Source organism: Pseudomyrmex gracilis, unplaced genomic scaffold (assembly GCF_002006095.1).
Source record: "Pseudomyrmex gracilis isolate BER0280 unplaced genomic scaffold, ASM200609v1 scaffold_357, whole genome shotgun sequence".
In the NCBI taxonomy this organism is placed as follows: Eukaryota; Metazoa; Arthropoda; class Insecta; order Hymenoptera; family Formicidae; genus Pseudomyrmex; species Pseudomyrmex gracilis.
The window spans coordinates 25,729-49,688 of NW_018020941.1; the positions used below are offsets into that span (position 1 = coordinate 25,729).

Consider the following 23,960-nt stretch of genomic DNA (forward strand, 5'->3'; position numbering starts at 1 on the left):
ATTATATATATATTATATATATAATATATATCATATATATATTATATATATTATATATTATATTAGGTATTTTTGTGTGCGTTGAATATAGTGCAAGCTGCGTACGAACATAACGCGCTACGGAAGAGTTTGCCCTCGTTCTAAAGAAGTATACCGACTGTGGTAATGTATTGATCTTAAGTTATCTTGCAGTAGATGGTAGCAGTGTATGTAACACACTCTGAGTTTGTGCGAGATCAGCTGTTTCACGTCTGATTTTTATATTTGTTTTAAAGGTCTTTGCCACACACACAAAATGGCAACCCGCGCATTATTATTGAAACAATGTGCGGAGATTAACAAGAACAGTTCCAGGTATGTGAGCGTTCGTCGTAACGTTTCTCACAAATCTAGTTTCCAAAACGATAAGAAAAACAAACGGAATATAACCTCACAAATTTTACATAAGAAACAGAAAATCCGATGAAAAGCGCTTATAAGTTGTACATTTGTATTTGACAAGAAGTAGATTTGAAGGGCGCGATAAAAATTAGATAAAAAATCTTTGCAACGACGAACCGTTGGTTTGTTGCAGGTTGAGCAGATATCTTGCGACCAAGAGCACGGATGTGGAGCCAGGGGTTGATATAATACAGCGCAAAAATCTCCATGAGAGTTTACTGACGAAGGAAGAGGCGAAGAAATTGCAGGACTTGAGGTCTCCGATCGCTGTGACCGGTATCGAGGACGTGGGTTACATATCGGGGGTGCCGGAGGAGCATATCAAAACTCGCCGAGTTCGTATCTATCAACCGGCCAAAAACGCCATGCAATCGGGAACGAATAACATACACTTTTGGCAGATGGACTTCGACACGCGCGAACGTTGGGAGAATCCGCTAATGGGGTGGACATCCAGGTGTGTGTGTGTGTATGTGTGTGCGTGTGATATCTGCATCTGTTAAAATGTATCAGAGCTACTCATATTATATTCTTAAGAGACAGTGTGTATATGTCAATGCAATAATAACACAAATTGTCCGACAGCGGTGATCCCATGTCAAACGTCCAAGTCAACTTCGCGACGAAGGAGGAAGCGATTGCACACTGCAAGAAGATGGGCTGGGACTACTATGTGCAGAAACCGAATGCCAGTCATCCGAAACCTCGCAGCTACGGTAGTAACTTCGCGTGGAACAAACGCACCAGAGTTTCGACTAAATAATGTATAGAAATTTTTGATGTAATTTATTTGAAATTTCTCTCGTGCGCTTTTAATAATCGGGCGCACGTCCCTCGTAGTCATGAAACATTCTCTGTGACAGATAAATATGTATTATACTGCCAATAAATGTGTATATATATTATTCAGCGCAATGTTTAACTTTTTACGTATTTTGTTTTGTAGAGATCTTTCGTGAATTTATTCTTTATTCTTGGGTTTTGTCAAAGAAATAAAAAAGAAAAAACACGATCGAGTCAAATGACAAAACAGTTCGATAACATTTTTAACATTTCTAATTATTTCGCTTTATTATATATAATTGTATACTACAATATTGTTAACAACGTTGTGTATTGACGAGTTGCACGCCTTCGAGCTTAGGCGGAGCGAAATGATGAGAAATATTGTACAATATGGATTTAAGACTAAACCTAAAATTATCGAAGATCATGTTACAATGTCTCGGTAGACCAGTGTGTCGATATAACGCGAATCTCTCTCGGGAGTCCGTTGCGTGTCAACGTGAGTTTGCAACTTATTCTACGAAGAGATCCGACATTTCGAAAAAAAAACTCCAAAGTGCAAAACTTTGTGTGAAAATCTAATTTCTGATATATTTCTTTCATTTGTTTTTCAAAAATTAAAAAGTGTATTTAAATAATTAAGTAATATTGTTAAAATTTAAATAAAGTCGAAGACATCACTCTGCATACATAATATATGAGATGTGAAAATCGGCAACCGAAAATCGTCGATCGGAATAAGTCGATCGTCGCTGCGCCGCAACGGACCCTCGATTATTTATTAATTAAGAAGAAAAGCGTAAAAGACGTGCGCAAATCGCATCTTATGAGAGCGGAATATGAGAAAATGGCCTACGACGTTTATTATCGTAAAAAGTATACTGGGTGGCGAGAGAAAAATTATAAGTAAGAGAAATAAGTTTGTTTATAAGAGTTACGGAGAAGGAGTGTGTCTCTCCCTCCGGAAAAGGCGTTTATATCGTGTAAAACGTTCTTCTTTACGGAATCTCTATTAAATCTCGTAACTTTATTCTGCAAGAGATGATCAAGGTAGAGGAAATTTATGCGATACCGCGAGCAAAGTGCGCGCGCTAAAGAATTTCCCCTAAATTGTCCTGTTCGCGCTCTTCGAGGAGTAAAATGGACTAATATGCAGGTCATTTCTGCGCCTTGTTTTTTTTTTTTTGTTTTTTTTTTTTGTTTTTTTTCAACTGCATGAGTCGGTAGTTTTTTTTATACACCACGACATTGCCGTCAGTTAAGGGCTGTGAACCATAAAATATTGTAAGCTCGGTATACGAGTCCCGTACATTCGCTTCGTAAATTTTCCGCAACAACATTCTCTCGCGATAAGTCTCTTTTTTTCGCAAACACAATTTCGAACTTTTCTGCGGAAAGTACGCCGAAACGTAAAAAAATGTAGAAAATGTGAATTTCTCTTTGTATAAGTACAGAAAGCAAGACCTCGATTATAACTAGCAGATTCCCCGAACTTTGACTCTAGTAATCGAATATTAAAATTTTAAACAGTAGCAATTTTGTTTTTGTTTGTCAAGAAAAAAATTAGATTTTATATTAAAGATCAGAAGTGTGTAATTTAGAAATTTGTACATAGCTGCGCGCGCGTATTAGAAAAATCAGCTCTTTTCTTCTTCCCGGCTCTACTTTCCGCAGACACCTGAAGAAACGCGCGCCCCTGACAACATCGGAGACCTGCGATCGAAAGCAAACGGACTAACGGGGATTGTGTCTCTAAATGCGTAATCACCTTTACGTAATTCTTTATTTATTTATTTATTTTTTTTTTTTGTTTGTTTTACGAAGAAGCAGCCGCGTTCGTGTATCTCTCGTCTTCGCCGTCCTCCTCAACTCCGCGCGCGCACACACATTTATACCCCAACAATACACTATACATTCCAACCGGATACTTTGTTTTTAAAGACACTAACGGCTTATACGGTAATAATTCTATGAAATTTGCCCTGTGTGTGTGCATTATATATTAATCTCAAATGTACAATTCATCTACGTAAACGTTGCGACGGATCGGGGACCTCCCTCACACGGCTTTTTTTATTCGAGAGCGAGATGTGTGTGTGTGTGTGTGTGTGTGTATATGTGGGAGAGCGTTGCGACAAAACGCGCGCGACCCGCCGTCCGATTTTCAAACGGGGAGTAAAGAAAGAGCCTGTCATGAGAAAAGCACGAGCTAGAGTTTCTTTACTTATACGCGCAATTCGCCCCCAAAATTTCTCTCTCTTTCTCTCTGTCTCTCTTTCTCTCTCTCTCTCTCTTTCTCTCTCTCTCGCACCCTAAAGTGATTTTAACTGGATAGAGCGGATAATTCGAAGTAATAGCGATATAAATCTGTTGTCAATATTTCGCCGTCCGACTGCGTGTGTGTTCTTACGTATTTTTATGTATATTATTATATTTATTTATTTATTTATTTATTTATTTATTTATATAATGTATATTTACCGCGTGTACGGCGTGTATATACGTCCATATTTTACCAGCGAGTATGGTGTAGGCTTTTGAGCATACGCGTTTTTTTTTCTTTTTGCTTTTTTTCCGCATTCATCCGCACGCATACGATCCGAGAAAAAAGGGGGACACTAGCACTAGTGTTACTACCACAAAGGGTCTATCCTCTTGTACAGAGGGCGGGAAGAGCCCTCGCGTGATTGTACAGTTTGTCGAAGAAGATGCAGCTTCTCTTGAAAGTGCAGCTCTAACGTCCAGTCTCATTCGTTCCGTAGATTTATTTGTATTTTTTATTTTTTACCTATGTATATAATATACGTATATATATATATATATGTACAAGTGATACGTGTGTGGAAACACAGATGCACGTGTACTTACAACACGCGCATGATTCGCGTGATTCGATTTTATTTCTCGCGCGCGCGCGTGTGTGAATGTACGCGCGCTTTTTTTACGCTTTTTTTATACCTCCTATTTAAGTAATGTATATATATATATATATAATAATATAATTTTAATTGACATATAATTTCATCATATATATGCCTCGTGAAAACCAGCTCCCGAGGATTTCCCGTTCGCCGATCCGCGAATTTGCCGAATCAACGAGAACGTTTTCCCTCAATTTTCCTCTCTGTTTTTTGTTGGTTTTTGTTTTTTGTTTTTTTTTTTTTTTTTTTTTTTTTTTTTTTTTTTATCTTCACGCGCGCGCAAACGGAGTCAAGCTTACAAAGCACAGAAGTATCTACGATCTTGATTAAACGTCGTCAAATATATCTCGATAATATCGTAATAACGCTACGCGGACCTAATGTTATCTCCTATATATGCACGTGTCATAACATCGCCGCTTGAAGTAGCGCAGACATTTGATCAAACGCTTTCGGACGTTTCCTTGCGTGTGTTTAACATTCGGACATTTTCTTAAATTGATTTAATTAATATTCTGCAATTTTCTTAATTGAACAAAGCTCCAAATGCAAAATTTGAAAATTTCAAAATTAACCCAGAAATCCGTGAACCGTTGAACGTGACTTTACATTTTCTCAAATTGATTTCCGTCTTTCATTCGCCACGTGTATATTTGAATCAGAATTTTTTTTACACGAAGCTTCAGATTTTATTTTCGTTGCTAAGAGCGCGAGAATAAAAATTTCGATTTAATTTTTCAATTTTGTTTAAATGTTTCTAACACACACGGTTTCGCGCGCGTTCAAATTTCAATGCCGAAGATATTTTCGCTGATAAAAGAGAAATTTATATTTCGGCGAAACCGAACGAAATACACTTTTTGCAAAAGATAAAAAGAGGAAGAGCGCTTCTTGCAGATCAATATCAGTCAAGAAAATATCGGCAAGGAAATATCCAAGAGATTCCGAATCAGAAGTTTGCGCTATTCGAGCTGCGCGCTTTTGTAAAATGGGATTTCAGCAACGCGATATATACCCAATCACTCGTGTTGTTTCGCTAATTGATAATAGGCACTATAGGTCAACGTGAGGTTGTGTGGCATTTCAGCGGCAATGTTTCGTCTATATAGAAGGAAATAAGGACCGAGATAGAGAGCGGTGTAATTTCCCTCGCGGGGAAATGACGTATATATGTATATATAACACGTCCCGGAGAGCTCATCTGTCTGAAAGATTTACGGAACACATAATACTCGTCCGGAATAAAAAATGTAGAACCGGAGGGGTGTCTCTCTTAAAATAATTCGTTGTCCATAGAAATTCGAACGCGTGCATGATGAGAATTCGTCTCTCCCTCCCCCTTCCGTCCCTCGCGTGTTCGAAAACTCTGATGAAACCAGCCTCTCACGTGTGTTTTTCATTTCTTTTTCTCCTTTTATTTTTCACCATGTGTGTGTGTGTATATATGTGTTTTTTTTTTTATCTTTCGCAAGAGATTGGTATATTTTTTTTTTTTCTAAGGATATACAATGTAAAGTTCTTGAAGAAATCTAAAATAGATTCTCGATATCGAGAGAGTACACATGTGAGTTGCGATATTGTGCGGCGTGTTTTTTTTTGGTTTTTTTGTTTTTTTTTTTAATACTTTCACGTGATTGTAGAGGATTCCAGTGTGTGATAATTTTTTTTTTTTTTTTTTTTAAATACGATCTTCATCAACGCTGCGTTGAACGCGCGCTCGAAGACGTAGCGCAATTTTTTGTTTTTTTTTATATATATATAAATCAAAAGAAGATAAGGGCGAGAAAGAATTTAGAGATTCATTAAAAAGTGGCACAAGTGACGTCACACACGTCGAATAGAATTTAAGAACTTTTATATGTGTAAAGAGAGAGAGCTTTTTTTTTGGTATACAAGAGAAAAAGCTTGAGACCGGAGACAAACAAAGATTTGAATTATTTTATTACTGGCTATTTTTCAAGATGGTAAGATTTTTTTAAGAGAGCTCTAAGTATTTTACGTATCGAGACTGGAGGCGAAACTAAGCATCTCTAATTGACAGTTTGGTTTTTTTTTTTTTTTGTTTTTTTGTTTTTTACGACGTTTTTTGGTTCGTGCAAACAGCCGGCTGTTGAAGCTCCCGGCTTTGTCGCGACGCGGACATTCGAAAGAGCCGTGGAGAAACGCGAGTTTTTTTTTTTTAAAGCGTTTTACATACGCGGATGTTAATTGTTTTCTTTAGCGTTCGTTCGACGATCTCTGTGTGTACAACAAGAAAACAAAAGAGCAAAAACGCGCCTAATCAATCGAGCTATGGCAGTACAGATATTCTTGTTTTTTTTTATTTTTTTTTTATTTTTTATTTTTTATTTCAATTACGCGCGATTGTCGCGATTGTGTAACGTGTGCTTCTCGAAACAGCTTCCTTCTTCGTCGAGATTCGCGGCAAATATTCGCGCGACAATCGAACGCGACAATGAGACTGGCTGATGAGCAGTGTGTCGGGAATTCAAAATCTACGCGCGCGCGCGCGCGCGCGTGAAAAATCGACCGAAAGCAATTAAGAGAAACAAGATTGTTTCGCGGCGATTATCACAAAGAAGAAAATAATCGGAGTATTCTTCGCGGAAAAAAAAAACAAGATCTGATAAGATAACAAGAAAGTTACCACGTGGCCGACGAGAAAAATTTGTCAAAATTTTGTTTCGTCAACAAAAAACGTTTTGTCGGCAAAAATCTCAAATAAGGGCTCGGCAAATTTTTTTGCTGTAGCAAAACTTTTTTTTCCACGTTCGAATGCGACAATAACTACGTCACGATCACCAAAGGAAGCCACATTATCTCCGCCTGTGTGTGTGTGTGTGTTTCTTTTTATTCGTTTGGTTGTATTTTTTCACTTTTCTCGCCGCGTTAGAGTGACGCGAAAGTAATTTATTCCTAAGATTTGAGGCAGTACTCTTTTTTTTTTTTTTTTATACCGCTAAAATTCGTTCTTCGTAGCAAACTCCGGGCGGTCTGCGTTCATCTACGAGCTAACGATCTAGGTTTTCTGTATTTTTTTTTTTGTTTTGTTTTGTTTTGTTTTTTCTTAATTGTTTCTGTGGAGAAGACCGTTCTCAACGGAGTCGAATGTGTGCCCAGATTTGGTCCGACCAGCCCCCCTCCCCACGACGTAAGAGACAAGGATCGCGATGTGTATATAAATGTACAATCGATAAAAAGGTGTGATTCCAATTTGTTTGTTTGTTTGTTTCTTTCTCACGATTTGTTTCGCCGAGAAGAAGCCCGTCTCCTCTATAAAGCGCGAATGCAAATGTCGCTCCTGTTTCTCTTTTATCCCTCGATGTTTTTCTCTCTTTTTTTTTTTTTTTTTTTNNTTTTNTTTTACGTTAAGAAAGATGAAAATCTCACGGAATTAAACGCTGAAACGCTACTACATCTCGAAGCAAGCGAGTGAAATCGAGACTCTCTCTAACAAACGAACAAATTTTGCAACTTTTCGATAATTGCGTTATCGAATGCACTTCGAAATGTGAAAGAATTTCTTTCTCGTCCGCGCTACGTAGATCTGCGTCTTTAAAATCGCGTCGGTTTTATATGATAACCAATTTGAAATTTCAATGTTGTCAAAAGATTTTTCATACTCGAACATTTTTTTTTTTGTTTTTATCATTTTCTTTTGGCGCGCGAGGCGCCTTCTGATTTTGTTTTGCAATAGAAAAGCCGTCAAAATATTCTCGATCTCGTCCTTGTCCCTTTTTCTCGTCTCTTTCTCTCTCTCTCTCTCTCGCTCTCGGTGCAATGGCTCTCAACCTCCAAGAAAGAATCAGAAATCGTTACAAAAGCGTCTTGTTGTTCGACGTTTTTATCAACAATCACTTGCGCGCATCTATCAACGGTCGTCGGGAAGCATTTTCTCGATTAATCACGGTCGGTCACAATTTCGAGATCACAATTTCGTAACCGAGAACATCACAGATGGACTCGACAAAACGCGTTTCCAAGGAAGGGAAAGTTCGTTCGAGAAATTCATCAACTCTCAGCGAGGAATCTTGCAAAGCGTCCTTCCTTGTTCGCGGCCGAGAACCATCGCCACGTAAAAAAAAATCAAAAAAAAAAAAAAAAACAAAGAAATCTCATTCGACACTTCGACGACACACACGCACACACTCACGCAACACACCGCGCATATCAGTCGCACCCTGTCTCGAGGAGGTTCGCCTCGAAGAAGCCATATGCGGATTATTGTTCTACCTAGCTAGAATCTGCGCTTTACGTGTGAAAAGTCTAATAATATGTTACGTCTACGTTATTATAATATTATATCACTGAGAGTCATGTGTTGTCGTCGTCGTTATTTGTCGTCGGAGGCCGCCTTCGACCGCCGGACATTGTTGAATTTAGGATCAGCTGTCGTCCGGCATGTCCTGGTACTCCTCGCTCTCCCGATGTACGAGCACGTGCACCACCGTCGCCTCCGATTGCTGCCTGAGCAACGGCGGCCTCGCGGGCGGCGCGGTGTTCTCCGGACTCGGCTCCGTAACCAGGATACTCACGTCGCTACCCTCGACCGGCAGCTGCACCGGTTCCGGTGGCGGCGCCCGCCGTCTCAGACTGCCGCAGCGCCGATTGAACGCCTCCTTGATGTCGCGCTGCAGCGTGTTCAGAGAAAGCGTGGTACCGCTCGGTCGAAGCGAGCCACGCTTCGAGATCGGCGGGCTCACCGTATCGTCCTCCGGATATTTTTCCACTGCGTCCTGCCGGCCCAGAGTAGCACTCAGCGATCTGCGGAAACAGAAGAGAAACGTTGTTGCCGATGAGCGTGCGGAGGAAATATCTGTCGCGTTATCTAAAAATCTCCCGCGATCGCACGTGTTACCGAGAGATGTTTTTTTTTTGTTTTTTGTTCAAACTGTCTACAAGTCCTCAAATCGCCTCAAAAATCAAAACGAGAAAAATTATTACGGATGCATTTTTTTTTTTTTTTTTTACCATGCAAGAGTTCGAAGTCACGAACTAGAAAAAATGTGATTTACTCAAAAAGCCTAGACTAGAAGAAGCATGACACGATATTACTGATCAAAGTGTGTTGCGCTAATTAAGGGGAGTAGTCCTAAATGTCGCGAAATCGATGCGCCGAAATATAATCAGCAGCAATGACAACTCGGACTTTTGTTTACTCAAACTACAAATCGATAATAAGCGCCGTAACGAACTGTCAACGGGGGAAATGTAAATTATGCGCCCCGAGAGTCGTTATTTTCTAATCTATGCAGCTCTAATTATATGTTAACTAAATTCGCTAACGTTATTTGTTATTTACGGTATACACTAGTTTCGTATAACTATTTATACCACGTGTGTGACTATGTGTATTTTTCTTGATAAATACATGTGTGTGTGTGTGTATGTGTGTGTGCAATACTTCTGACTGGCATCTTACGAAAAAAATCGAACAACAAGAGATCGGAAAAAATTCTAAGTATATATACTTTACAAGTTTTACCTGCTCGTTTTCTTGCCTGAGGAGTTTTGAAAGAAAAAAGAAATCAGATATTAATTTTGCGCACGGCGGAAGTGTGTGTTGGAACACGGTGTGCGTGAAAAGTTTTATTGATTAAACTCCTCAGGCCGATTCGCTTTTTTTTTTTTTTTTTTTTTGAGACGTTCATTGATTCAAATTAAATCTAAAGTGTGAGAAACGTAGTCTCTCTGACGATATAAACAAATTAATTTTTTTCTCTCGACGGTTTATTCGCGAATTACCGCGACAGCGACAATATCCGCTGTGCGGTGTTTATTTATATTTATTTTATTTTATTTTTTTGTTTTTTGCTAGAAACGATTCGAGAATGAAAACCAACCTGACGGTGCCGTGAGAATCGGAGCCTGAGCTCGAAGCTGCGGAAGGTTGTTCGGCGGTTGGTGAAGGACGGGATACGGTTAGCGTCGGGGCTTGCAGGTCCTCGTGGGTTCCTGTGGCGCCGGAGAGCAACAGCAGAGGAAGATTAGGAAACAGCCACGCCGAAGCGGTGCCGATTTCGCTGAGGTCGCTGGCGTCGCTGGCCCTGGAGGACTTGCGGCTACTCGCCCGGCTACCCCGGTGCACATGCAGCAAAGCCGACAGCTTACCGCTCCATCCGCCTCCGCCCTTACCATCCACGCCCGGGCTCGAGGTCTGCGTCTGCGAGTCAACTTCCTGGGCGATTCTTTCACGCTCCCTTTTCCTCCTGTGTCAGATTATTTTCTTGTTTATTTTACGTATAATAAAATTAACTCTTGTTTAAATATAAATTTTGTCTACTTTTTTTATACACCTTCATTGAAAAACTAATCAGAAAATAAAAATTAAATTTTTATTAACGCGCAATAACTATTTCATATTTAAAAAATTATTATATAATTTATAGAAAGAATAAAATAAATAATATCAATGTTATATATAACGTGTGTACAAAGCTTTTTTCATTATTTTAATTTTAATATAATTTTTATTCACATAACATTAAATTAAAATGATGATAAATATTTAATTCTCCTTATAAATGTCCTTTATTGCGCTTTGACTTCTCGAAATTGCGCGCTAACACGTGAGAAATTTATTTCTCCAGAAAAAAAAACTATCTGAAACTATTTGAAAAGATTTATTCGTGTACTCACGCAATGTATTCCCTTATAGATTGTTGAATCAATTTGGCAGCTTTATCTTGCCGCTTCCAGATTCTCGTGGAAGACACTATCTCCAATTCCTTCCTGGTCGGGAACTGCTTCTTAAATTTGCCGTCCATCTGGTCCTGAAGTTTTCTGAAGTCATCCGATTCTTCTACGTGTCCAAGAACGTGCTTGACGAGCGCGTGCAGGATGTCCAGACAATGAATCTTGTTACCCTTTGCGATGGGAAGATTAAAGCTGACCAACGCCACGACGTTGGGCTTTGATATCCCCAGCGGCGGGTCTAGGCTCGCTATGAAGTCGCTCAACTGTGAGAAACTGATGAATTGAGTCGCATGCGGATCGTACCTATAAGAAGAAAACAGAAAACAAACCCCCAACAAATATTTTCAACTCAAAGTAAGCGAATTGAAGACGCGTTTGATTCTTCGAATGATGAAGAAAATAGACATTTCTTACTTCGACCATCGAATGTAGAACATCTCCAGGTCATCCTCGACGATTCCGATCTCTTCTTCCTGATGTGCTTGATTGAAGTTCTCCAGAATGATGGCGATGTACATATTGATGACTATCATGTAGCTGATGATAATGAACGACGTGAAGTACGTGATCGCCAGCAGAGGATATCCGCAATCTCCGTTCATCTGTCGAACGTTCGGGGTGGGATCGCATTCGGGCGGTTGCACCATCAGCGATTCCAACACATCGTTCCATCCGGCCGATGTCATCAAACGGAACAGCAGCTGCATACTTCTACCGAACGTTTCGAAGTTCACCTGAACACCGGGGCAAGAAAAAAACCTCGAGTTTACCTCGATCGAATTGATTGAAAAAAAAAAAAAAAAAGAACAACTACACGATCTCTCACCATATCGTCCAATGCGCCCTGCTTCCTGACGTGTCCGAAAACGGACATGCCGATGATCGCGTAGATAAATGTGATCAGGGCCAGAAGGGCCCCGATGTTGAAGAGCGCTGGAAGACTGACGATAAGCGCGAAGAGCAGCTTGCGGATACCTTTCGCGGCCTTGATGAGCCTCAAGATTCTACCAATTCTGAACACCCTTACGACTCGCAAGAGCGTCGGGGACACAGGGAAGTCCATCATGATGTCCTCCATCAGTATACCCAGAATGGACGCCAACACCAGCAAAAAGTCGAACAGATTCCACGGGACCGTGAAGTAGTGATATCGCAGACCTATGATCTTCACGATCGCTTCAAGACCGAACACGGTCGTGAAGAACGCGTTTGACACCTCAAGGACGAAGAAGATGGGATGGGGCTGATTGTAGTGCTCGATCCCCATCGTTAGCATGTTGAGGAATATCAAAACGAAGATAGCTATTTCGAATCTGCAATATGGGGTGGAACATCTCTTTAATAGTCGCAATAAAATTCTGATCTCAAACACGGAGCTTCCCGTCGTTGTTTATACGGCGCGAAAGTGGAGCATGCACATTTAGCATTTGTGTGGCAAAAATAGCGTAAGTGGCATTCGCTCGCTACATGTGAGCTAATTTATTTCTTCTCGTCGTCGTTTTCGCGACGATCAAGTCGCGAATCTAATTTTCTCCGCGGTTTTCTCGACAAAATTTCGCGACGCGTTCCCAATTGTTTCTCCCTCGTTAATTTTAAGCTAAGAGTTTATACAAGAGAGAGAAAAATTTCCCCGAATGTGTGTGCGCGCGCGCGTGTGTGTGTGTGTATGTGTGCGCGCGCACATAGAATTAGAAAGAGTTCGCGTAAACCGCGAGCTTATCTCGTCTAATATGCGCGTCTATGTACATCTGCGTCGCCGCTGGTGTGCAGCGACGTTGCGTCTCTCTTGCAATTCGGAGAGACGTAAATGTTCTTTGAGTATCGATTTCCCATTACTCCCCGAGTGTAACGGATTGCGTAACGCTCGACATTTGTCCTCGACGGACCGACGCGTTGCCGTCGTTCTTCTCGTTCTCGGAAGAAGCTCTGAAAAGAAAATTCACGCATTGTGTCACGGCAATTTGCGACGCGCGCGCTAACACGCGATCAACCGGAAAAGAAATTGCGCGTCGCGCGCAAAGGAAACGAAAACGTGTCGCGCGCGGTTTTGTGCTCGAGAAATTTATAGCCGTATCTATCTATTGAAGCGGGAGAGAGACATTTGGATTCTTTTCTTTTTTACCTTTCTTCCTATCGTCGTTCGCCCTCTCTCTCGTCTCTCGCGGTGTTTTCCGCGACTCTCGCGAAGCGCCGACGAAACGCGATGATCCGTCGAGAAATCTCAGCGGATTCTCTGATCTACAGCCGGATCGTGAGAGTCTCTCAACGAGAGACTATTCCTCGTCACAAACCACGCGCTCGCGTGCGCACCGCGACGTGAGCTACAAGGAGGTGCTGCGATAGTTTTTTTATAAAAAAAAAAAAACTATACGCGGAGAGAGTTCCACAAACCACAAACGTCCGACGTCTCGTGTGACACGAGGATTTAGCGCGAGGACGTTGGTGATTTACGCGTGGAAAACGAGCACCTGCCGTGTAGCTCGCGTACATCGGGAGCGCACACAGTCCGAACCCCACATGTGCTCGCATCGTGTACCAGTTTACGTCACTTTGACCACACGCGTTTCTCTCTACGCATTCGTTGTGTTCGTCGTTGCAGCTAAATCACCACACAAGTGCGGCGTAAAGAAGATTCGATTGCGTTTGTGGGAGGGAAAAAGCCAAGGGTACTTGTGAAACGCTTCAGCGAATTGCGGATGCGTTTCACAAGTGAGATGAGAGTTGGGAAAAAAACAAGATGTCGAGAAACAGTAAGCAAACACCAATGATTTTCTTTTGTTTTTTCTTTTTGCTCAAAAAAGTGCGTTTCTTCTTATTTTTTTTTTGTTTTTTTTCTTTTGTTTGTTTTACACGACACATAATTACCTGCGAGAATTGGACAGGTCGTAGAACATTGCGAGGAATTGGTTCATCGGACGTTTTATAACTTTTTGCGGCTTTTTACGGCCAAGCTTTTTCATGGCAGTGTAGTAGTGTTTTTGACTCTCGGTCAAAAACATTTCTAACACCCCACCTTCGTACTGGAAAGAAAACACGTCATTATTTTTCACAGCTGAATCGAACACCTTTTTTGAAAATTAAAGTAAAAAAACTGCGTGTCGCAGCATTGGTCTCAAAAGAGACCATATTTAAAACTAAGATAGACGGAAAAAGTTAATACAAATAAAAAGTATAATTATAATTACTATGTAATTACAATTATACTTAATGTAAATATTGAGATAAAAATAATATGTGAATAGTGACATATAATTAATATAAATATTAATATAAATATTCATTAAATATTAATACAAATATTAATTATTAAATATCAATTAATATTAATATATAAATATTAATATTAATTACGTCACAAATTATGGTATTACTTGATACAAATATTTTAAAATTAATGATGTAAGTATTTGGAAGATCGAAATTTCGCTGAGCGTTTTTTTTTTACCTTCTTCTTCAACATGTTGAAATTGTCTATGATGACTCCAATGAAGAGATTGAGCGTGAAGAATGAGCCGCATACGATGAATATGACGAAGTAGAGATAAGCGTACAGATTCGCCTCCCTCTGCGGTTGCAAATCCACTCCCCTCGCGTCCACGGCGTCCTCCATCACCTCCATCCATCCCTCGAAAGTCGCCACTTGAAACAGGGCCAGGTAAGCGATGCCGACGTGATCAAACGTGATCTTGCTGTTCTCCCAGGTGTAGTTTTTGCTGTAACACTCTTCCATCGTGCTGACTTCCTGAAATGGACACGGGTTGCCATTCTGAATTTCAAAGCGACCGCCGCGAAATATATCTCGAATATCATATGTCTTTACGTATAATATTCAATAAAATATTCAATATTATTACTTTATACGTGTGCATATATTAATCGTAGGATAAAAGACCCAATTACTGACCAATTAGTATCCCTATTACTGTCAATAAAAATTTTACCAATTTTTATAATTTATAAATTTCAAACGATTTTTTAAAATTTTCAACAAATGTGATTATTGTTATAGCGAATAAATAAAAATTAAAGCCGAGAATTCGACTGATTTAGAAAAAATATTTTAAAGAACGCGTGTTTAAGAAATTTAAATTTCTTGAAGTTTAAAACAATTTAAGAAACACGCTTTTTTTCCTGATCACGTACTAAGAAACGAGTAAAGTAGGTGAAAGGTATTAGACGCAAAAAAAAAAAAAGAAACTTTACACAGAAAAGAAACCTGAACAGAAATTGACAGTATTAGGTGATTGACCGTTATTTTAATTAAACAATGAGAAATTAATTTTACCTGATATTTTCTATTTCATTCTCAAATTTATATATTAAGAAGAAACTGGAAAACAATTAAGACACCGGAAATTAATTGTCTGTTTAATTGTGTCAGTAATCTAATTTGTTTGTTCAATTTTATCCACTTTACTTGAGAATTTTTGATCAATTAAAAATCCCGTTTTACAGACTCACCAAAATATCCAGCCTGTTCCCGTTTTCGTCTACGCACTTGAAGAATTTGCCGCCGAAGAACTGAACGCCCATTATCGAAAAAATAAGCCAGAACACGAGACAGACGAGGAGCACGTTGAATATACTAGGTATCGCATACATCAACGCGTTCACTACGATCTGCGAGACGTGAAGAAAAGTTCTCTCAGTATTTAGCGCAAATACATACTCACACACACATATGTTCGCGTGTACTGTGTGTGTGTGTGTCAGAGAAATAAAGTTTTGTTTATTTGCAGAATATTTACCCTCATGCCTTGCCATCTTGAGATCGCTCTCAGCGGTCTTAGGGCGCGTAGCGTTCTTAGTGATCGCAATACTTTGAGATTTTCATTTTCTTCTATCAAAAGGCTAAACATGGATACCTGTTCGGGGGGAAGGAGACAATTTAGTTCGAACCTCGTCTCGTTTGAATTCCGCGATTCGCATGCACGTATATTTCGTACAAGAGAACTAATATATGTAAAAACGCGCTGATATAAATTAATTAATTTTCAAGCAATTAATATTTATATCCGGCGGTTTATTCGCGACAACGGTTTCGTGTAATATATTTCACTAAAAAAAAAAACAAAACAAAGAAAGAAGAAGATTAGAAAGTATCTAGTTTTTAAGACAGTGAAAATATCAGAAATCGTTCATTGCGAATAATAAAAAAAAAACGCAATGTATTTCGACTAAAGTATTCTATATATTAGATTTATATGTGCCAAAGGATAAGATTTATTTATCCTTTGCAGTCTAAATTGTTTTTTTGTTTTTTTTTTTATTCCAAATACTTTTCTTCCGAATTAATTTTAATTAACGTCGAGTCGCACACGCGACTTAGCGCGACGATATTGTGACGTCGAGTTGAACTGCAAAGGATTAAAAAAAAAAAAAAAACAAACAAACAAATTGTCGTGTCAGATCTACTTTTTAATCCTTAGAGCAGCTGGACATTCCGGTGCTTAATCAAAAGTAACAAGCGTTGCAAAATTTTTTACTCGGTCTTACACTATTGACCGATTGCGCGATACATTGAGATTGAGTTTGAAGGTTTTTCTTTTTTTTTTAGACTTCGCGTTCAATCCTGCAAACTCCAATTATTGCTACGGTTTTTTGCTAAGCGAATGTATCCGCCATTGCAGCGAGAGTTTTCGCTGGGCGGACGCGTCCGCCCACAGCACACTCTGAGGATTAATCCATTTTATAGTTGAAGTCGCAGATCTCGGCGCGCAATAGAAATTAATCGTCAGATTAATGCGCGCGCGCGCGCGCGAACACAAAGTTTCAGCGTTGCATGCGAAATCAAGATAAATCGCACATTATTTATTTATCTAGATATTTTTGTAATCTCCTCATGCGCAAGCGATTTCGATTAATGTTAACAAATGAAACGAACACACACACTACAATTTATATATTAACAATAATCATAGTATGTGTAAAATCAATTAAAACTGCATGTGACACATGCGTTTGGGGGAGAGGGGATCAGTCTCGATACATCGTTTTTTTTTTTTTTTTATTATTAAAATACATCAGAAAAGTCAACGGAAAGGAACGATGTGAGAAGAGACATGTAAACTTCCAACGTACCTGGATCCACGAGGCCACACATAAAACATATAAAAAGGGAACACGGAAACGTTCAAACAATTATTAACAACAACATGTATGTTTTCTGTCCACTGAGAATGAATTTAAATTGCTCGATTTTTGTTGTTTGCCGCGTAACACGTAAACGTATATATATATTTATATATAAACAGAATAAACCACCTAAAATTACGACAGAAAATAATTCTTACAATTTTTATTGCAAACAAAAAACCTCGAAGAAGCCGCTGAAAAGAGTTTCGCAAGAAGAAGCTTCAAGTGATTGTTGTGTAAAAGCTCTCTATGTAGACACTGATCAAATCTATATGCGTCATTCAACAATATATAAACAAACATTTTGCAGAGAGAAAGAAAAGAGCGAGAGAGAGACAGAAAGAGATAAAAAAGAAAGAGGTTCTCGTTGGCAATAAAAATTATAAAAATTATTCACGATAATTAAGTGGTTCATTCTGAATAAAGAAGATGATGCTTGGATGGACAAGCAGAGGAAATTCGACGAGACACAGAGCTCATGCCACACAGCGAGGCGAGCGCGGCTTCGCGCTTCTCTTCTCGCTAATTTTGATTTTACTTACGAAAACGATTATAAAATCCAGGATTGTCCAGAAACTGGTGAAGTATTTACAGAAGCCTAGGGCTAGCCATTTCAGAAGCATCTCGACGCTGAAAAGCGTGCAGAAGCCAAGATTGGTCCAATAGAGAATGTTCTTCAAAAAAGGATTGTCGTCTAGGTAGATGTCCTCGAAGCACAGTGTTATGGAAGATGCGAAAATTAAGACTAGGATCATCCATTCGAACGCGGGCGTGTCCACCACCGAGAGCACGCCCGTTCGGACCTTGATCCATTTCTTGCCGAGGTTCGTGGCGAGGCAACGATTTATACAGCTACACCTAGACACACAATCGCGTTCGTTCCCGAACATTAAATAATCTGATTCCGTTAAAAGATAAATAAATTTTCTTCGTTTTAAAATTTTTGGAAGATCAATCCAGAGAAGAGAAAAAAGAAAGAGAAAGAAACACGTCCTACTTTTGGTAGCAGTGCTGGGGGAAGCAGTCGAGCGGCTCCTTGCGCTCTTTGTTCCTGCCGAACCCCGGAAACGAGCCCATCCCGTCGATGTACCTTCCCTTGCTGTCTCTTCTACCGCCGACCGTGAGCTCGTCCACGTAACTCACGAGAGCGTGCCACGGACGTTTCCCCTTGGTCTCCTCGATCTTTACGGGTGGTTGTTGCTTTTCCTCCGGCAGCATGGCCACCTCCTCGTCCCGCTTGCTGGTGTCCTTCAGCACTTCCAGCTCTATACTCTCCTCGACGTGGGTCTCGTTGCTGTTGTCCTTCTCGGGCACCTTCTTGCTCTCCTTCTCCTGACTGCTCTGACTATAGGTGGTGAGAGTGGCTTGACGATAGACCGGGTCGTACGTGAAGACCGGCTGATTGAGACTCTCCTGATACGATCTATTGTAAATATTGTCTTTGGGAAGGCTCAGCACGGTCTCCTGGATCGCGTACTTCTCCTTGTCGGACTTGTCCATCACCTCGCGCACGATCTGTTCCAGTCGGATGTTCTTCTCGTTCTCCGAGTTCTCCTTTCGATGTTTCTGCTTGCGCACGATCGACCTGATGCGATCGAAGGATCGCGCGAGCTTCGACTCCTCGCCAACCTCCTCCTTCTTCTGCTTCAGCTCCTCGGAGTTGAAGCTATTGAGCAACAACGCCAAGAAGAGGTTGAGGACCATGAAATTGCCCATTACCAGAGCCGGCAGGAAGATCGCGAAGCACGTACCCGGTCCGTCGTCCCTCTCGGCGCGCATGCAGTCCCACAAAGGCTCGATCCACTCGCCGCACAGAATGCGGAATATCATCATGAACGAATGGAAGAAATCGTTGAAGTTCCAGCGCGGAACCGGATCCGGATAGAATTTGTCCGGTGTGTAGTCCTTGCTGAACAGCTGCATGCCGATAACCGCGAATATGTAGATCACGATCACCAGCACGAAGGTCAGATTACCGAGCGCGCCGATTGTTGAGATAATGATGCTGAGGAGCACCTTCATGGTCGTCCAGGACTGAGCGAGTTTGAGAACGCGCAGCAAACGTAAGCCACGTATCACCGACAGGCCGTCCACCAGCTCGAACGTGAGATCGATGAGCGATGCGGAAACAATAATCAAATCGAAATTGTTCCAGCCGTTGTTGAAGAAGTCCTTGCTGAGCGCGAGGAGCTTCAGGAAGCATTCGAACGTGAAGATGCTGGTGAACACTTTGTTGCCGATGTTGAGCGCCTGTCGTATCGATTCGCTCATACCGTGATGCTCCATCGCCAGAAATCCGGTATTCAGGACGATACAGAGGGTGATCATCAGCTCAAACAGAGGATCTCTCACCACCTTTATAATTTTTTTTCAAGGAAGTAAAAGTTAAAAAAAAAATTCTTTATGTAATCTTTCTTTTTTTTTTTACTTTTATTTCAAAATTTATTTGGATGTTCTGTGTTTGACAAGTCTGTGTCACACACAGAATGCGAGAAACAATTAACGGATGGCTTTACCTTGTACAGACAGTTCTGAAATCGTAGCCATCCTTCGTAATCCACGCAGCATTGAATACACTTATCGCAGTTTCTATCTGGAAGATCATCTGCAAGCAGGATCATTTCACCGGATGATCGTCAGAATATTGTGAAAAATCATAAATTGCAATGTAAAAAAATTCAAAAATTATCATGCAACTGTTTTTAAATAAACAAACGTCTCACTCAGTTTTATGTATGAGCAAATTGTTACTCAATTTATTGGGTTTTTTTTGCGCGTTACGGCAACATATTGCGACGTCAAATTCGTTACGCACGTGACCAGGTTTTTCTCCGAGCGATATTGTTTTAAAAAACAAACGTGAAACACCGCGGAGAGTTGCCACTCACCTAAAACTACAATGTGCGACAGGTACTCTGGCGGCAGCGCGTACATATGTTTCTTCGTTTTGACCCCGTTGCACTTGAGCACCCGGATCTCTCGGTTGCCGGTCCTCACCGAGACCGTGACCGGCGCGGGCGGGCACTCCGGGTTGCGCGGCGGCGGTTGGGGAATCGCGGACTGCTGCGGGATCCTGCCGTGATCCCGCGGTGATCTCTCGTGAGACCTCTCAGCCCGGTGTTCCCGATGCGACTCCCGTTTGTCGTGCTGCTCCTCGGCGGACGTGACGTCGTCGCCGTCGTGATCGTCGACCACCCCGGAATCGTCCAGCGACGACTGCTGGTTGCTGTTGTTGCTGGCCTGTCTCGAGTGCAGCATCCCCCGATTCGGCGCAAGCCGGTGAACCGTGTTGGGATCCGGCGCTCTGGGACTGACGTTCTGAAGCGGCAGGTGGGACGGTCGCACGTTCGAGTGCCGGGGACTCGGACTCGGGCTGGGAGTCACGGATCTGCGAACGGAATTTCCCCGTCACATTTCAGGAGATCCGCTGAGAAAACGAGAGAAAGCCGTTCCGAAGTGCACTTTGCCGGAAAAAAAAAAAAAAACGAGATATTTCGCATTCTGTACATTGTGCGGAGAATAATCGCAAATCGATTGCGTTGACGAAGAGAAGGCGATTCGAGTTTGAACCGAGTTTGACTCGATCTCTCACTTGACAAATTCGCTTGTCGACGTTCGATTCGTCGAGCTAATTAATCTCAAGATCGCGCGGAACTGCAGACAAGTTTAATTGACACTTGCAATAACGAACTACTTCGGAAACAATCCGACGTACACGTCACTAACAACAAGTTTTCATTTCAGCTTAGTATCGCGAAAGATTGGCCAACTTCGAGCGTTGCTTCGGACGTACAATCGGACGTGTCAGAAACTAACGGGAGAGGATGAGAAGAAATGCGAAGAAATAATCGGAGAAAATAATTTTTGATCCTTCCCCTCCCTCCCACCCAACTGTTCTAGCGAAAAGAAAAGAAACGATCGCGGAAGAACACGCGCGGATGAAGACAGTAGTAGCTCCGGGATACAGCGTATTACTTTCGTCGGTCTACACGTTCCATACGGCCTTCCATCGCAAGATTGCGAGGCAGAAGAACTCGTTTCCCTTTTTCCTTTTGCTTTTATTATACCGCGCACAGTTTCTCGCCAACGTTGGAAGCGTTTATGATGTTTCTTTCTTTTCCCACACTCTCGCGCGTCTTTCGGCCTGCCGCAGCAGTTTAACGACTTTGCAGCGAGTCGCTTATATACGTGTGTGTGTAAGATAAAAATTACTTCAACACACCCCCTCCGCACGAGGCGCCGAATACTCTTAGCGTCTGATAAGATTATAAAATGGTTTTTTCTTTCTGCGCGCTCTCGCAACCGAAACGATTTTTGCCAGTGAAAATAAATAAATGTATGCTCTTCGTTTTTTGTAAAAAAAAAAAAAAAAACACCATTTTGATATCTCCATATTTTTCGGAGTGTTCCTTTTGATCTCGAATAAAAAAAATAAAAAAATAAAACCAACTCCCACGAGATCTCTCGTCAAACGGAAACACGTGTTTCGATATGTTGTTGCGCATCTGTCAATTTTCGAGTTAAAGCAACATTTTACACGGTAAAAAAGAAAATGCTAACTTAAACATTTTTCACATTTTCCCTGAGGATCCGTTCTAAATTTTTAACTCATTTGTCATTACTTCATTCGCGTTACTTATTGATTGACAAACTGTTGAATTTTGTTTTATTTTTTTGACTTTAAGTTTGATGCAAAACTAACACAGGAAACACTTTTCCCGGAGGACACTTTGGAATATTTTTATTAATTAAAATATTCTTTCAACGTACGATATTTTTCCAAACATTTTCCGAAGTCACGAATACGTAATTTCCCCGCTGGAAAAGTGTTAAAAACCACATGGAAGAAAGGTTAAAGTTACAATCGCAAATGATTGACTTGAAAAGAACATTTACTTTTTGCGTTAAATTAACGTGTGAAAATAATTATTTCGACTTGTCGATTTTGGCGAATCCGATCGCGCGTTTCGCGTGTCAAAACTCAGGATTAATTCAGGATCTACTTTATACAAACTATTCTTGGAATGTTGAACTGACGTGCGGATTAATTTTAAACAAACTACGTTAAAAGAGCTCGAAATAATATTAATTTAAAATAATTGCGTTAAAAGCACTCGAAATGACATTCCGATTTTAAGTGACATATGCAAAATGTGAAGTTACGAAGTAGTTGACGTAAATCTCCATATAACGCGCGAAAACCCGTTGCAAAAATAATAACATATCAATTTTCACATCGGAAGTGATAATGAAAACGGAGGGGTGGGGAGGAAAGAGGTGACGCAAGAGAAAATTTTAACACGTGGACAAATTTTTTACCGCGTTAACTTATAGTTCGGAGAAACGAACGTTCTGATTTTGTTTTTGCACGAACGTAAGCCGGCGACAACAAAAATCAACGCCGGTTAATCACAATATTCAAAATGTTCTTTCCCGATTAAACAAGGCTAAAAGCTCCGCTTTATTCGCGTGACCTGGTATAAACCGGGCGCGAGCGGAGGTACGGCACGTACATATATATATATATATATATATATATACATATGTATATATATATATACATGTATATATGCACGGGCCACGACACAACAACAAAACGGTCATGACAAAATCGAGCCGCAGAGAAGAGTCGGTCGTAAATACGGGGACATAAAAACCTGCTGCGTGCACCACCGTTTCTCTCCTGACCGGCGCTGCTTCGACCCCGTTTTCTTCTGCGCGTCTTTTTCCTCGTGTAACTGCTCAGCAGAACACCTTTACGGGCGTCTATTCGCTTCTGCTTATCTTTCGTCAATGTCTTGATGTTGATCTTCGACGGATCGAAGCTGAACGTCGAGTCCTCACGGTGATCCGTCAGGTCTTTTCTGCGTTCCTATCGTGTTGCAAAACGAAAACGATTGGTTGGATCAAAGTAAGATAGCGAAGATCGCAAAAAACGCGAAAAAAAACCAAAAAAAAAAAAAAAACCGGCGTTTGATTGATGAGAACGCAAATCGCGCGTCTTGGAGCGATTCCAACTTTTGCAATTACTTCAATTTCAAATACACACACAGCAGTTCACACCGAAGTCTTGTGTTATAAACCTCTCATTTTTCATCAGAAACGAGACTTAATGTGACGTAACTTCTTTCTTAAAAAAAAATGTTTAATAATTCTCGAGAACGACCGGCAAAATATTGAAAGACGCGAAATTGAAAATTCACCTCGTTTGTGATCTCGGCTTCCTCTTCGTAACTCAACGCAACGACGGCCAGCATCAAGTTCAGCAGATAGAACGAGCCGAAGAACACGACCACCGTGAAGAACAAAACGGCGACGGGCCCGCATGCCGATAACACCTGTTTTATATACACACAGACGGTTTTTTAAATTTCCACAAACGCGCAAAATAAACTTCTGCGCTCGGAATGCGAAAAGTTCGGCTGCGAACTTTTCCAGATGGGTTTTTCAAATCACATTCACAGAGCGAATGAGGTAATGGAAAATGATTTCTCTATAAGAAATGCAAACCCCAAGCTTTTCAGGTACAGATTCTCCCATTCTCGGGCGCGCAAATTTAATTAACGCAATTACAAGTGCGTTAATTTGAACTTTAAAATTATTTCGTTCGTACACCCTCAGCACTTTTCTTATCTCTCTAACATATCTGTTATTAGTTTCATCTTTGTTTTATGTATGTTTCCTTAGATTTTGTGCGCCAATAAGTTGTTCCGTTTATAAAAAAAAAAAAAAAAAATTTATAAAACAAATACAAGCATAAAGAGGTTGTGCATTAGTATATTGCGAAGTTTCTCTCTGTGAATGTATTTAATGTGCAATAAAAATGTCACATGAGTTTTATCTCAGCGACTAAATGTGTTTTTTATCGATATAATAATTTTCTTCGATTTCTTTATTTCGATTTCATTTTCATTAATTTCAATTTTTTTTAATAACTACCAAATGTTTCTCCAATTATGATTTACTGCTCAATCTTTTACA

At 40.6% G+C, this 23,960-nt stretch overlaps 2 protein-coding genes across 5 annotated transcripts in view; one reads left to right on the forward strand and one right to left on the reverse strand.

Annotated features, from left to right (window-relative positions):
* Positions 1-204: 204 nt before the first annotated feature.
* Positions 205-1,346, forward strand: LOC109860272 (NADH dehydrogenase [ubiquinone] iron-sulfur protein 4, mitochondrial). Its single transcript, XM_020439253.1, has 3 exons — positions 205-354; positions 575-898; positions 1,027-1,346. The coding sequence occupies exons 1-3, from the start codon at positions 296-298 to the stop codon at positions 1,202-1,204; spliced, it is 561 nt and encodes a 186-aa protein (XP_020294842.1). The 5' UTR covers positions 205-295; the 3' UTR covers positions 1,205-1,346.
* A 5,623-nt stretch (positions 1,347-6,969) lies between these two features.
* LOC109860273 (sodium channel protein 60E-like) overlaps positions 6,970-23,960 on the reverse strand; it is an 84,649-nt gene continuing 67,658 nt past the window's right edge. For all 4 annotated transcript variants that reach the window (XM_020439257.1, XM_020439256.1, XM_020439254.1 and 1 more), the window contains 15 exons: positions 23,183-23,317; positions 22,637-22,851; positions 19,868-20,367; positions 19,496-19,584; positions 17,977-19,334; positions 17,522-17,837; positions 15,593-15,709; positions 15,306-15,464; positions 14,290-14,586; positions 13,710-13,864; positions 11,671-12,157; positions 11,259-11,578; positions 10,788-11,147; positions 9,992-10,357; positions 6,970-8,912 (listed from right to left, as the gene is read on the reverse strand). In XM_020439257.1, the coding sequence (XP_020294846.1) occupies positions 8,534-8,912; positions 9,992-10,357; positions 10,788-11,147; positions 11,259-11,578; positions 11,671-12,157; positions 13,710-13,864; positions 14,290-14,586; positions 15,306-15,464; positions 15,593-15,709; positions 17,522-17,837; positions 17,977-19,334; positions 19,496-19,584; positions 19,868-20,367; positions 22,637-22,851; positions 23,183-23,317 (5,253 nt within the window). In that variant the 3' untranslated portion in view covers positions 6,970-8,533. The remainder of the gene's footprint in view (positions 8,913-9,991; positions 10,358-10,787; positions 11,148-11,258; positions 11,579-11,670; positions 12,158-13,709; positions 13,865-14,289; positions 14,587-15,305; positions 15,465-15,592; positions 15,710-17,521; positions 17,838-17,976; positions 19,335-19,495; positions 19,585-19,867; positions 20,368-22,636; positions 22,852-23,182; positions 23,318-23,960) is intronic.

Bases quoted from the DNA above. Each gene is read 5' to 3' on its own strand.
- LOC109860272 (XM_020439253.1), top strand. From the start codon at position 296: ATGGCAACCCGCGCATTATTATTGAAACAATGTGCGGAGATTAACAAG. The intron at 355-574 runs GTATGTGAGCGT...GGTTTGTTGCAG, and splicing joins ATTAACAAGAACAGTTCCAG to GTTGAGCAGATATCTTGCGA. The intron at 899-1,026 runs GTGTGTGTGTGT...ATTGTCCGACAG, and splicing joins CTAATGGGGTGGACATCCAG to CGGTGATCCCATGTCAAACG.